Below are 15,879 nucleotides of genomic sequence, written 5' to 3'. Positions count from 1 at the left end.
GAAAAAAAAAAGGAATGGAGACAGAATAAGGTAAGACCAAAGAAATCAGTATGTAAGTGAAGGAAATTTGTTATAAAAGTAATTAAAAGGAGCTGTTTGTAGGAATCCTTGAGAATGACCTGAGAGGTCGAAACGTCGGATGTTAAAAAAGAATAAAGTTGAGAGAAAAGAGATCAAAATTGTTTTAAAATTAACTAGAATAGTTCATAAATGAAAAGAGATGATTCAAGCCATAGAAACAATGAAGTAGTTGTTTATTCAGTTGCATAAATATAGTCGCCAAGGTTGTTCAGTGGTTATGAAAGTGTCGGCTTTTGAATTTTCTGAAAAGAAAAATATCTACATAGCTTGAAGCGTATTGTAGTCTACTTAAATATATTTGGACTAAAACTGAATACTTTAGAAATATATTTAAAGATCTCATACCAATGTTTCATTAACAGTCGTTATTGCAATCTGCAACGACCACTTAGTAAATGAAGAAAAAGTCTGCCAAGTTCAATATACCATTTCTTTCAGGTATAAAATTATACTTAAAGGTCAATAATTTGCCGTTTGAGAATAAAATCTATCAAACTTAAACAGCCGTTTTTGAAATGTAGTCAAGGAAAATAGACTTGTGTATTCGTAAGCGAGAGTTTTGGATGGAATCAGATAAAATTGATTACTAGACGATTTTTATAATAATCCTCAACTTTGAGTCAAATCAAAGAGTCGTTTTCGAAATATAGACGTGCTAAGAAAAATATGTTTACACACACGCAAAGTATTCGTTGTAATTTGATAAAATTGATATTGGTCCATATTTACAATAATCCCTACATTTTATCTATTTTTGGCTAAATCGTACGTACTATTTCTTAATTACAGGTGTGTCATTGAAAATACGTTTAAACATGCAGTTATGAAACAATAGGTAAAGTAAAGACGCAATATTATTGAACATACATTAGGTTCATCATCCGTACATGTAGCTTTATATATCTTGTATAAGTATTATTATAAATATTTATTTTATGAGTCTAATATTTTGACATATTTTACAAATATGCACCTATGCGTAAGCAAAAAAAGGTGATGTTATCTGCCAAAATTTATAATATATTAACTTTTTACCTGATAGTACAAGAACTCAAGAGAAGAAAAAAGTCAGTTTTCTTTTTAGTCACTTTTTTAATTAATTTAATGAAAACTACGTATAGTTATTAGTCAAAATTGCTGAGTCTACCAAGTATAGTTAGGAAGAATACAAAAATGGCGGCTGTTTCAAAACTAAAAAAAAAAATTATTTTGCATTTGGAGCTCAATATCTTTACAACTACCAACAACAATAGAAAATCTAAGAGAGCATCATTTAAAGAAGAGTAAATTTTCTGAAATCTTAGCCCTAAAAGAGCTATTTACGTCCAATAGTTCTAGAGATATAGCTTTTTAAAAAGCAAACTTTCTTAAAAATCTACTGAAAGATTAGTAGTTAGTGAATTTATTTTGAAATATCTAGATTTCAAAAACCATTTGAGCTACAGATATATATTAGCACTGAAATTAAAGCTAGTTTAATGAGCTATAAAGTAGTTTCTTTTTGTAGGAGTAGTAGTTTTGCTAAAATAAATTGATTTATAGTTGTTCGGACAAATTTTCATTTGCCAAATTTATATTCATATGTGAATATCATAAAAACTACTACCCCTACGAAGATAAAGATCATAAATTGCTTTATAGCACATTAAACTAGCTTTAATTTGATTGTTAATAGACATTGTTAGGTCCTGAGATAAACCACTGAAGGAGCCAACAGCTTCCTTCCACCTGTACATGAAGACTTTGTAATACGGATATAAAAAAAGTTTTCTTTCTTCATCGGATGAGGAATATATTTCTCAGTCAGAATGTAAGAGCCCTGCAACACTCACAAGTTTGGCTCTCAGTGCTTCATAGGGGATTCAGAACTGCTAATTCTTGACGGTTTCCAGAACTCGACAACTTGAGTTAGTAGTAAGCCAGTCTTATTAACCAACCCTCCTTTATATATTCTACAATCTTTGGCAAAAATGACCATTAGGCCTACTTGCCTATTTTCCCTTCCCACCAGAAAAAGTACCAGACTAAAAATAGTACAAGAGCCCAAGAGGAGAAAAAAAGGCAGTTATCTCAGCCCAATTTTTGATTACTTTAATAAAAACTAGGTATAATTAATAGTCAAAATTGATGAGTCTGACAAGTATAGGTAGGGGGAATAAAAAATGGCGGCTGTTTCAAAGCGATAAAAAAAACTGATTTTTCATTTGGAGCTCTATATCTCAAAAAGTAGGAACAACACAAGAAAATCTAAGAGTACTTCATTTAAAGAAGAGTAAATTTTCTAAAATATGAGCCCTAATAGAGCTATTTACGTTTAATAGTTTTCGAGATATAGCTTTTTAAAAAGCAACATTTCATAAAAATGTTGTATGGGACATGCTAAAAGATCAGTAGTTGGTGAATTTATTTTGAAAAATTCATATCTCAAAAACATTTTGACATACAGATGTCTATTAGCACTCAAATTAAAGCTAGTTTTATGAGCTATAATGTAGTTTATGATGTTTATCTTCTTAGGAGTAATAGTTTACATGAAATTTGCTAAAATAAATTGGTTTATAGTTGTTCCGACAAATTTTTGATTTGCCAAATTCATATTCATATGTGAATCTCATAAAAACTACTACCTCTACGAAGAAAAGTGTCATAAACTACTTATAGTAAGTTAAATTTCCTTTATTTTGAGTTTTGGCAGACATATGTGCGTCTTATGGATCTAGAGATATATTTTTTCAAACATCCAACATTTTATACGAACAACTAGAAATTAACATTTTGTGAGTTTATATTGTCAAATATCATAAACACTACTACTCCTACAAAGATAAGCATAATTAACTCTTTTGTAGTAAATTTAATTTGAGCGCTGGCAGACATCAGTACGTCCAATGGTTTCGGAAATAAAGTTTTTCATAAATCAAATTTCTTGTCCGCACAACTATAAATCAATTTATTTTAGCAAATATCATGAAAACTACTATTCCTTCGAAGGTAAAGGTCATAAACTTCTTAATAGTCCATTAAACAAGCTTTAATTTGAGTGCTAATAGACATCTGTACGTCTCATTCCTGAGATATAGATTTCTCAAAATAAACTAACTAATCTGCTAATCTGTAGTAGTTTTTTAAGAAATCTATCAAGGTCAATAACAAATCATGGTAATTATCATTAAACGATAGAATTATTTAAAATGTATGTATAAATTAAACATTGGATGCTATAGTATTTAGGTTAAAAGTGATTAATCTGGTTATCCAAGGAGGAAATATGATGTTAGTGAAAATTATTCACAACAAAGAATCCTTAGAAAGTTCTGTCAAGAGGTCAAAGAATCATGGATGCTTTTATATCTGATTCTTTTAAAAGATATCTTTATGATAATTTTTTATTTCTTGTATGTGATTGCAACATTTTGCAGTTGTTGTAAGCTTCACTTTTTATTTTATAGTTAATAATTCAACTATATTTATATATAACTTGTGTTTTGTTTTTATTTAGCTTGACTGTTTCTTGGTAGTATGCGAAAACTCAGGGAGATTAGATCAAATATTCTCGAATCTCAACACTCTCTGTCGTGCCTCTCTCGATGGGTTTTTGATAACCAAGCCATCTATATGTTGGGTGCTACCTCCTGGAAAACACAGAATACACATCCCCCCTCCCCTCTGCAATCAGAGTGAGCTATGCGGAGTGTTACCTCTGTCAAAGCCAGCTAAGGTCTCCTCCAAAGGGCTGAAATGGAACCTAAGTAAGCAATATTGATTAATTCTTTTGTGTTGAAGGAGAAAAAGAAGTGAAAAAATTGTACATTTATATTTTTTTTAATAATTCAACCTCACGTAACGTAGGGTTACCTATATTTTTAGTTATGACCTCATTCAATAAATATTTATTTGTAGGACATCAAAAGCAAATAATCTACAGATAAACAATTTCTCAATTGATAAAATTATCTATAGGATATTTAATAGATGGTTGGAGATTACGTAAGAAATAAAACAGGCAGTAAATGTTTTTTTTTTTTTATTTGTCAACATTTCTTATATACATACGTTTTATGTATGTCAGGAACTTCTTCAGAGCTATAAAAAAAGATGTAAGAAATAAACATCGTTAAGTTGAGTTAAAAGAAGAAGAATATGTAATAGTCAAAAGATATGACAAAATTATAATAAAGTACAAAAGTAGAATCACGTATAAGTTACAAAATTTCTTATAGGGCATATTATACTTCATAAATATTGTTTGAAAAATTTATATGCAATATTATACTATATAATATATGTATATATGCAATATTATACTAATACTTCATGTAACGAAAGGGTCGGGGGATAAAAGATGTATATGAGATCAAAACAGAAAGTTAGCAAGGTAAGAAACAAAATAAAAACTGCATTAATAAAAGTTATAAATATAAAAATATTAAAAAGAACTTTAACAATTTTAAATGTAAAATTATTAACATTATAATCACTATCACTGTTTGTGAAACATTTAATTTTATACCTTTTATCATTAAAAATTTTAATATGAATGAGGAAAAGCTTTAAAATGTGTTTTTCTCAAGATTTTGATTTATCAAATTTTGTTTCATTATTTGAAATGCATAATTCAGCTTTATTTCTAATCTTAATTGCATTTTCAGACAATAACATTATCGAGTTTGGAGGACTCATCAGCTCTTCCAATACCTACGATGGAAGCCCTGTAGTAGAACTGACTACGGATACGACGATCATATGGACTATGAGCCACGGGAAATAGAAGGAAAAACATACCAATGCATTTATTTGTAATAAATGATGAAAAAAAGTTAAACCACCACTTGATTCTTTAAGTTAAATCCATTATCTTTTAATGCTATTTTATGTATACTGTTTACCAGGAGTAATGTCAGTCGAAATAAACTGTATAATGCTTTATTTACTTTTCTTCTATGCCAGTTCCATTATATGCTTAAAATTTGTTTTCAGTCATTCTTTCTCCTTCGTTTGATTCCATTACTAATTTTAGGCGTTATATATTACATTCATGACTGAGTGTCACAGAGACATAGCATTACTAGAGGAAGGGTGGGATGAGCATAAAGCAGCCTTTTGCTGAACTGTAAGGATTCTGTTAACAGATAACGTTAGTTAGTCCCAACCTTCTGCGTAATTTCTTGAGATGACGTTCAGAAGATAGGTACGCCTCATGCTGAATGGTTCGTAAAAGGACATGTTCTGATTTTTTTGGAGGGGCATTTAGAATTGGTAAGGCCCCCTGCTCAAAAGGCGAAAAATTCGAACTCAGACCAATTCTTCCTTATTCAACTTCTAACAGTAATAATTTGGGATCTGGCAGTCGAGTTATACTCGAACCGTATGAGCTATTGATCACAGAAAAAATCGAGCGTGCCGTTTGAAATGAATGCGTTATGAATAGTATTTAAATTACACATATCAACAACCGAAAATTAAATTTGATAATTTTGACTGATCAATATGTTTGTTGGTGTGCTGAAACCAGTTGGAGTTGAAAATCAAATTTGTATTGCATCGAAATGAACTTAAAATCAAATGGCACAACTCGGGTTCTACTTGATTAAATATAGTATGTTTTATTGTTGTCATTAGTAGGAGAGAAAACTCGTATTTTCAGAGGTGATAAAAAATATTTGAATTCGGTCGAGGTTTGCACGAAAGATTTTTCATCTTCTTTTTAAATGATTTTTTTCTAAAATCGAACTGATTTTTAGTAAACAAAATATGAATAATTAAAAATGTAACTGTACTGCGTTAATTTAATATTATTATTTACAATATGGAGCTTATAATATATATATATATAGATTGTATAATGAATCCTGAGATCAAAATGTCTGATAAACCATTTCCCATTTTTTTTATATTTTGTATATTTCACCTCCGCTGTCCGCTGAAGGTGTCTTGGCTCTTTGAAAGTATATTCAGTTCTATTAATCTATGAATTCAGTCGAAGTCCTAATAATCTATGAATGCAATCATACAGAAAGCTCTTAGCATTTGCACGTGTAAACATAAAGACAGTCTATCAATGTGTTTTTAGAAGTCTTGAGTTCCGTCTAGCAGTTTCATTATTTTTTAAAAGACATCACTTCCAATACACTAATATGTTCAAGAAGATATACAAAGGAAGTATAGGACTTCAATGGGAGTATTCGGCCGACAAAAGGGGTGGGAGGGAAGATATACAAAGGATGGAGTGTTTTTTTTTTTTTTTTTTTTTTTTTTTTTTTTTTTTTTTTTTTTTTTTTTTTTAATTAAATTATTTTATTGATCAACTTTTCATTCATGTTTTCATTTCCAGAAGTTTCTGAAGGCCAATCCGAAGACTGCCACATTTGTTTTATTTACCAACACCCATTTAACAAGAGAGGAGTGTGAAGGTCAATTTGGACTATTCGAAGTTCGTGTACGATCATGACACTACATGATCAGTTTTCTGCAGATTCAGATTTCGCATTTTCGCTTTAATTCTTTTTCCGAGGGAATTTTCAATTCTTCAGGTTACTAACCAGTAGTCATTAAAAAAGAAATATGCCAGGCAGGTGTTTGAACCATGTGTTGCTAACTCCTTCCAAGCGTGTACAACTGTTGTTCAGCTGTTATTAAATTACTTAAAGTTACCTTCGATCAATGACTATAGGTGTACTCCAGTTATTTTCCAAATCTTCGAACAGTTCCGAAGAGTCTACTATTCATTACCCAAGAGCATTTAATATAAGTATGCCCAGTGTATGGAGTAGGGCTTTATGGCAAGGAAGAAATAAGGCTAAAAATATTAATGAATTGTTTCATAAGATTTATTTTAGATTTTCTCAGATGCTATGGGTAAGGGTTGCTTTATCTTTATTTCCGACAATAGTTCATTGGTGCCTTCTTTTTTTAATCCTAAAGAATAAAAATCGCATCTTATATTATTAGCTTCCCCATCCTGTGTTCTTCCATCCACGTTAAATACAACATCGCAACCCACCGATTTTATTTAAGATTTCTCCTAACATAAATCTGTTTTCTCAGGAAAATACTTTATCATTGTTTCTTCAATCCTTTGTGCTCCATTCGTCAAGCTTCCTCCATAACTTCATTAAGTACTTCTTATTTTTCTATCTCCTCAATAATCGGTGATCCACATATATGTAATAAATAGATAACTATTTTGAATTGGACGTAGTCCAAAGATACTACCGTGCACGGATTAGTGCGATCGATCGTCTTACAGACTCTGCTATCTAAGGAATACGTCAAATACAAAAGAAAATAGTTTTTTTTGTTATGTGTTCCACTATAAAAGAAAATCAGTGATATGTAATTCATATTTATCTTCAAATATAAGGCGTTCGGCCGAAAAACATGGAAAATTATATTAATTGTGACATTAAACTGATTTTTCTGCTAAATGCATTTATTTTTGAAGAAAGAAAAGGAAAAAGTAGTAATTTATAAATGTTTCCAAAGGCGAACAAAGATAGTTTTATACGTTAACCATATCTTGTCTGTACTTGACTGCCTATCGAAAACCTTGACTATATCAACATTGGAATGCAAGATACCCTCTACACGCCAGGTTTTCCGGAGAAAAGAAATACTGGGATAACATAAAATAAATTACTTAGAAATCTAATCTAACAGATTAGTGAGGAATAGGATACGCCTGAAGAATTAAAAGATGTTGAATGAAAATTTTATATTTACATCAAATTTTAGCCAATTCATAACATCCAGCAATTTCAGAAATATATTTTACAAACACACCGAAAATTTGTTTTAATATTCCCCTTAAATAACCGATGCAGAACTGACAAGTCATTTTAAAAGCACCGCCTATCTATACCAGAAGACACCTGGTAACTATGGTGATTACAACCTAACAAAGTTCTCATAGCAAAATGGTAAATAACCCTGTTAGATCTTTTGGTTTATACCAAATGAGTTTTTATTTACATTCACTTAAAATTTCAGATATTATCACGCATAAAGCCAGCTTTGGGTGGACATCAACCAGAAAGTCATGGAAAAGCTATTCCAACACTGGAGTTTTTCCTTTCCAACAGGGACTATACTGGTGCTATCACACTACTTGAAGTGAGTTATCTTTCCCAAAATTTATATTAAAATTATCATATTGTAGTTTTACTCTTAAAATGTAGATTCTACCAGTCTTATTTGTCCTAAGTTGATTTTCATTATTGAATCATAAATTGGCGAAAATCTAAGTCAGAAAACAAAAATTTTTAGGAGGCAATAAAAACTGAGCTGCAATTTACTTTTGAACATTGTCACTATTTGTTTTCTGATATAGTACAGAGTAATCTTTAACACTTACATATTAAATTATTATTAAAGATTGCCTGATTTGAGTTATTTAATATTAGAAGTAACTCATATAATGGGAAAAAATGTCATCTTCAGCAATTACCACATATATTACAGTCCACATTAAAATTTCTTCAAAACTCTGTGTTGTAAGGGGGCGTGCTCTATGAATTTCCTTCTGTCTTCCAATTTCTTTGACCAATAAGAACACAAAAGAACGGAAGAATAGAACAGTACATAAGTCTTTTTAATAAGAAAAATTATTACCAATTAAAACTAATGTTTTGTTTATTAATAAGTATAAAAACACTAGCCAAGCTTTAGAAAATATTTATCTTTTCATATTCAAAAATGATATCACCTATGTGATCATTGATTTAAACATTTTTATATATCATATTTTTTTAAAAAGTTGAAATTGTGTGTTAAAAATTATTATTGATAAGAACTTAAATATTTTTTTATTTTTACTCCTCTTTAAATTTATTTAAAAGAAAAGAAAACAATAAAAGCTTTTAGTTTTGTTTTACAACTTTTGTTACCAGTTTGAACAAAGTAGTGGAAAGAGTACTCAACTAACTGACCAATGGTTAGGATATTGCGCTTTCCATTTGGGCGATTATAAGAAAGCAATGGATATTTATAGCAGACTGGTCCAAGAACCTGATCGTCCTGAGGATGCTTCTATCAATCTTGCATGTTCCTACTTCTTTCTTGGCTTGTACGAAGAAGCTCAGAAGGTATTCATTAACTTCAATTACTAGTATTTCTTAACAATATGGTTTAGGTATTTGCACATTAATTAGTTATTATCTATATTTTTAGTTTTTATCGGTGGATACTAATGGGTACTATGATAATAATGGAGGGGATGTACCTGGCAAGTGGGCCTATTGGTCCTTTTTGCCAAGCCCAAGAAAGACCAATAGAATAATTTTCATAAGAGCTATTATTCCTCCATGTCAACCTTTTTCTATTAATAATCTAATGAAGTTTAAAAGGGGCAGCCATTAGATAGAGGAAGCCCCATACTCTAGAATTCTATTGAAGGTTAGAAGACTATCCCTTAGTAAAGCATACCCATCACTGTCTTCTGTATAAGGTAGAGAAGTTTGCGAGGCCTACCCATTAAAAATGATGTTTCATCACGAACTTCTCCACAAATCTTAAGATATCTTCTAAGTCAGCAGTGGCCTGTAAGAACTATTCGTAATCAGAGTTAATTTCTATTTAGGCCTAACAGCCATTTAGTTTTAGATGTAGATGGTTTATCGATAAGTATCTTGGCCTATCTTAGCCCTGCCCATTCCCTCCAATTCTTGCCTGATTTCTTCCACATCCAATCAAGGACTTCTTTATGCTGTCTTTTAGAAATGCTTAAAAATGGTTCTGCTCAACTAAATATTCCCTTATTTCCAGGGACTGACACTAATTTAAGTTTCTTTAAGCACACTAATGACTCTAATGCCTGCTTGTCCTCTCTCATCAATGTAGATGTGAAGTTAGGTGACTTCAAGGGCTTGAAGGGCAGACTGACTATCTGAAAAGATGCTAATACTGCCCTTTTATCAGTGGATAGGAAAATTATTGTCATGCTATTAAAAAAAAATTACCAGAAATATAACCATTTTATAATAACTGTAGTGTCACATTATTCTTGATGAGATCCTAGTTGATCTTGCCAGATAATTATCTTTCTTGTTTTAGAAATAACAATAACATATTTTTAATTTGAATTGATAAATCTTTTAAGGAGACGATCATTTTGTAATAAACTAATTAATAATTTATCTAAAGGCCCTGGAACAGACTCCAAAAAGCAGTCTAAAACGACGATTGCAGTTTCATCTTGCCCATAAGCTTGGATATGAAAATCAATTGATGGAACTTCACCAACAGCTTGAGAATGTTACTGAAGACATGCTTTGTCTCGCTGCACTTCACTACCTCAGATCTAGCTATCATGAGGCCATAGATATTTATAAAAAAATACTTCTAGATAACAGGTATAAAAACTAATACAAGTTTTTTTATACTAGGTTAACTCTTTAGAAATATGTATTTCCTTTTCTAATACATTTTTTAGGAAGCTGTAGTACAACTATACCTCAAATATTTAAATTGAACTGATTAAAGAAAATTTATTTTATGTTATCCATAGGTCTCCTTAATTATCTGTGAATTACAATGATAATTCATTATTATCAGTTATCATTTGTATATATATTAGTTTTAAACATTTTAATGTAGAAATAATTAAATGAAAATATTTAATTAAATTAGCTCATGATTTGATTTGATTTATTCTTAGATTGTGAGACTAAATATCGATGGATTAGTTCACAGCAGTGCAAAGTACATTTCCACTTACTCTACAAAAAATAAAATTAAAGGTTCTCAATTTTAGGAAAATTACAACTTTTCAAATAATTTCCCTTAAAGAGATAACCTTTAACTTAATTTTTTGTAAAGTTAGTGGAAATGTACTTAGCACTACTCTAAAGTTATCCCTTGATATTATGTTTTTGTTTCCTTTATAGTTGCTGCACAGCATTTTATTTAAACATTCTTCATGAGGCAGTGGTTATTTATTTATTATTAAAAAAATAAATAAATAAATAAAATAAAACTAAGCAAAGCTAAATAAACTGTGGTTTCCATTTTATCCTGCTAAAATGGAATGCCCACATAAATAGTGTAAGAATTTTAAACATCAATTTAACCTTTAATAAGATAGAATTGTACAGATAGTGTAATTACAGATTAGTATAGTTTAAAAAAAATTGTAGTATAGCTTTGCATATATGAAAGTTAATAGTGACCACTCTAGTAAAAGTTACTTATCTTGTATTACTAAAGTCATGCCTTTCATTCATTACCTGTCCTTGAGGGTTTTCCCCAAAATTTTCATTTCAAAATGTAGTCTATTATTGAGCTTGGTTTCAGGTAAATTGAGTTTTACGCTAGTTTCTGCTCTATTCAAGATATTGGAAAGCTAGATTGTGAAGGATTGCTTTTTAGCCATGACAAATAATGAATTTATCAATGGTACAATTAAGAGTAGTTGGAAATTATATAAATAAAAAAAGAAATAACAATAAATTTATTAAAGCTTCCTCAATATCTTTTCCCAGGGTTCCCCATTTAACTCGTCAGAGTAATGATATAGAATTTGTTGAAGCCCTTACACAATTTACGTAAGTTTTTAACGTAGGATGTAACTAAATAGGTGAATATTTGAAATAGAATAAAATATAGTTTTAAAAGGCTTTATTTTATTTTATATATAATTTAGGGGAATTAGTGAGTACCTTGCAAATGTATTTATTCTTGATATTTACATGAAGGATAGATAATTTTTTTAAAGAAAAAATGAAATAATATTTCTTGAAAGGAAGGAGTGATTTTTTTGCTTTATTTTTTGGCTCTCTTTACTCCTTGATTTTGATTTTGCATAAGGTCTCCTCCTTAATGTCCTTTAACCTTGCCAATTATAATAAACTTTTTCACTGTTTATAGAGGCCATAAAAAAAAGATGGGTGTTTGATCAAATTGAAAAAGTGCCTAAAATTTTCAAAAGTAATTTGCAGAGATTTCCAAGACAGCGTGTTAACTTTTTATTAGATTTTCAAATAACTCAAAAACTATGCATCTCCCGGAACATGGGTGCTCCTTAAAAGGATTATTAAATTTTTAAGAAGCCAAACTAATAAAAAAACAACAAAAAATTATATTCCACAATAATAATTTTCTTCTAAGGATTATATTTCTATATATAACAATTTCTGGGAAATAAAACTACCTTTAAAACTTCTGCCATCCTTTTATTATCAATTTGATGATGTTTTGGACTCACTGTCCATTTTCAATTTTTTTATTTAATACCAGATCAGCCTGGTAGGCCTTACATGGTTAATGTAACAGTTACTTTTTTTTTTTTTAATAATTGATTATGAGGGGTATAGTCTCATACAAAAGACACCCCTAACTATAGACAACATTATAAATAAAAAAATAATTAAGATAACATAAATAGATAACAAATAATTCTTAATAAGAGAGAAAAGTAAAGTTAATTTACAAAAATAATGACATTCATAGACCTAACAAAAAAACAATTGCCCTCTAATAGGAAAAAAAAAAATAAAATAATTTGAAAAAAGGTCGAAGAGAAAAAAAAAATAGAAGTAATGTCAATAATAGAATGGATAAATATAGAATTTATGACAGAATGTTCTGCAGCAGCCTGGGCTTCAGTCTTCGGGTTGAGGTTGGGTTTTCCAAGTTGTAAGTCACTGTTTCTTTAAGTGTCGGTAACTGGAAGTGGAACTTCATGAACTGTTTTTTGATGCAATCCTCTATTGACTGCATTTGTAATTCCTTATGCAATTGGCTATTTCTTACAAACCAAGGAGCATTCTCTGTGATTCTTAGGACTTTATTTTAAAAAGATCATAATTTTTTTCCTTTTAATATAGGATACCGCTTCCCAGACTTCACAGTAATACATCAGCAGTGGCCTGGGAATTGTTTTAAAAAAAGAGATAGACAAAAAAATAAACATGCAAAATACCTATCATTAAACTACCTTCTGTTAATACACTCATCCTTTTTTTTTTTTTTTTTTTTAATTTTAATTATATTTTATAAAATTGTCATCTGTATAAAAAATAATCATCTGTAACAAATTAATTAAGTTAAAATCTTAGCTGTTTGATTTGATAAATGATCATTAGTTCCTTTAAAATAAAAATACAAACGTCATACCCTAGCTAGTCTATGTTTTCCCCTTCGGGAATGCACTGTTTTCTGCCTTACCCGGGAGCCTGCACTTGGATACCCTTACAATAAATATTGCCAAAACTACATAAGCTTAAACGCCATCAATTGTTACAAGTTTAATTTATTAATAATATCAACATAGTGCTGGCCAATTCCTTTTATGTCAGTTTTAGAATTCACTACAATTTTTATGCATTTTGTGTTGTAAATAGATTCCTTGTATTTTCTAATTTTGAGTCACATATTTTAGTGAGTCTGAAATGTCATCAAATTGATAATAAGAGGATGGCAGAAGTTTTAAGGGTAGTTTCATTTCCCAGAAATTGTTGTATATATAAAAAAAATACATTAATTGTTCCAAGATAAAATAAAAATGATAGTATTGGACTTTACAGCCAAAGCAGTAAGTTAAGTCATGTGGGTGAACAATGTAGCTGTTTTAGATTATGACCAAAGTCATATATTACTCCAATAATGGTCTTCAGTATTTCAGTTTGGAACTATTTTTTGTTATGTACTGATATAATAAATAATGAATTTAAACTATAAATAATAGTGTAATAATTTTAAACGTTTTTATCTTTTCAGTGCCAATTCATTAAAAATTGTTATTTCAGGCAGTATATTGCTTTGAATGTTTATGTTGCATTGTGCTATTACAAACTTGATTACTATGATATGTCACAAGAGGTTCTTGCAACATATCTGCAGAAGTTTCCAGATTCAGCAATTGCTCTTAACCTTAAAGCTTGCAACTATTACAAATTGGAGAATGTGAAAGCTGCCGAGAATGAAATTATGTCATTACTGGTATAGTATATTATTGATTATTCTATTTTAATTTGTTTATTTATGCTCACATTATTTCTTATTTATAAATTTAAGTGTATTTTTTAGCCCACTGTGTAGTCATTAGGCTAAGGGAAAAAACCAAACATATCAATTTTTCTTCAAAAGTTTCAGTTATTAATATGTGTTTATATTTCTTTAATATATTTTTATTTTTATTTCTGATTGAAAAGGCCAAGGGAAGAAAGATTTTAGTAAAAAAGATTCAACTTGAAAAAATTGAAGTTTAATGTTTTATTTGAAGTTTCAATTACATAATTAAATTTCAATATTTGATGGTTATGAAAAATTGTTTGAAACCTTTAAAAATTGTTTAGTGAAAACAAAATTCTTCTTGAACAAAAGATGAAATAAAAGTTTCCTTAAATATAGCTTAAGATTACAGGAAATAATACTTCTCATTCCTCTCAAGATGCCACTGAAATTCCAATTTTCATAGAAAGTGGACTAAAATGATTTTGCCTGTGGAGTCTTCAGTTGGTCTGCGTCTAACATAAAACATGTTAAGTTCAATGTTGCTTTTTCAGACTTGAGTTGATGGTACCTTCATATAAAATAAATTTAAATGGAGATTCAATAGATTAAAGATATTTTATAATTAATTAGTAAAATATGAGATGATTTAAGATGATTGGTCATTTTCATGATTTAGGAAAAGATCAGCCCTTCATTTATCTTTGGGCAAGATATAATCAAACATAACCTAGTTGCGTTCAGAGATGGTGCTGGAGCTCTGCAGATCTTACCACCCCTTGTAGACATCATCTCTGAAGCAAGGCTCAACCTAACTATTTACTACTTAAAACAGGTATTTTGTTATTAATCTTTTACTCGTATTAAAATTTTTTGTCTGTTATTTGTTATTATTTCTTCAATCCTTGTTTTATGAATAATTAAAAAATAAAGTAAAATTCTAAGTGTGCTCTAATAATAATTGTAAGTAATATATTCATATATTCTTACTAAAACAGATAATTATTCTATTTTTGAATAACTTGAGAGTTAACATCAACTGTTTATTTTCTATGATATTTACATCATTTTGAAGGTTGAACATTTTTTTTATTTTTCTACAGGTGATCTTTTTTTAAATGAACTGTGACAGTTTTTTATTCCCATCTCCTATCATTTCCTACCATATCCTTGAGAAACTGTTTAATCTCGTATTTCAGCTTGCCTTTTGAGTTTGATTGGCTCTCAGTCAAATATTTTCGTTGAGCTGATTTTCACCCTTCCTTAACACATCTCTTCTCCAGTTGTGAATTGCCTATCTGTGAGGTTTTGCAGTATTTTACAGTATCTGTCAGCATTTATTGTGTTCCCAACAAGTTTAAAGTCTACAGAAATTTAAAAAAAAAAAAAACATTGTCTGGTGTTATGTTTCAGTCATATGTCAACTATATTTATTGAATATTGTTGTTCGAGTTTATGCTTGATGGTACTACACTGAACATTAAAAATTATGACATATCCTGCCTACAGCCCTGACTTACTTACGTATACCTGAGTTATTAATAAGGACTCTGTTCTCTTTCTGAGAGTCCTTGCACTTTGTCTGTAACAACTTTATTAGTATTTAGATAACTTAAATGTTATGATGAAATTCAAAGAAAATTTCAAAATATTTCAGGGCGAATACATGGAGGCCTATGAGTTACTCAAGAACCTGGAGCCAACAGTGTCATATGAATATATACTGAAAGCCACTGTGAATGCTGTGATTGGTCAGGAAACTAATTCAGTTGGTATTTAAATAATACATTTTAGTTAAATCAATCTCTTCTCTCTCTCTCTCTTCGGGTTGAGGTTGGGTTTTCCAAGTTGTAA

The 15,879-nt window shown here is 29.7% G+C and overlaps 2 protein-coding genes and 1 long non-coding RNA gene across 4 annotated transcripts in view; 2 read left to right on the top strand and 1 right to left on the bottom strand.

Moving 5' to 3' along the window:
- The window catches only part of LOC106690041 (uncharacterized), a 12,166-nt gene extending 11,665 nt beyond the window's left edge, over positions 1 to 501 (bottom strand). The window contains exon 1 of the long non-coding RNA XR_001344529.2: positions 427 to 501. This is a non-coding gene — a long non-coding RNA (uncharacterized lncRNA). The remainder of the gene's footprint in view (positions 1 to 426) is intronic.
- Positions 1 to 5,007, top strand: part of LOC106690039 (thiamin pyrophosphokinase 1) — a 12,165-nt gene extending 7,158 nt beyond the window's left edge. The window contains exons 3-4 of the mRNA XM_014435296.3: positions 3,581 to 3,830; positions 4,731 to 5,007. Of these exons, the coding sequence (XP_014290782.1) occupies positions 3,581 to 3,830; positions 4,731 to 4,849 (369 nt within the window). The 3' untranslated portion in view covers positions 4,850 to 5,007. The remainder of the gene's footprint in view (positions 1 to 3,580; positions 3,831 to 4,730) is intronic.
- Positions 5,008 to 6,329: 1,322 nt separating this feature from the next.
- Ttc26 (tetratricopeptide repeat domain 26) lies at positions 6,330 to 15,793 on the top strand (the record flags this gene model as incomplete). 2 transcript variants are annotated; one of them, XM_067045256.1, is given in 8 exon segments in its annotated part: positions 6,330 to 7,997; positions 8,068 to 8,190; positions 8,967 to 9,161; positions 10,219 to 10,427; positions 11,556 to 11,618; positions 13,821 to 14,013; positions 14,705 to 14,860; positions 15,683 to 15,793. In XM_067045256.1, coding segments are annotated over 8 exon segments (1,053 nt in total), but the record flags the coding sequence as incomplete, so codon positions are not given.
- Positions 15,794 to 15,879: the final 86 nt, after the last annotated feature.

The sequence above is a fragment of the Halyomorpha halys genome, unplaced genomic scaffold (assembly GCF_000696795.3).
Source record: "Halyomorpha halys isolate HHAL.00 unplaced genomic scaffold, Hhal_1.1 Scaffold1558.1, whole genome shotgun sequence".
Classification (NCBI taxonomy): Eukaryota; Metazoa; Arthropoda; class Insecta; order Hemiptera; family Pentatomidae; genus Halyomorpha; species Halyomorpha halys.
This window is presented reverse-complemented; position numbering and strand designations above follow the sequence as displayed.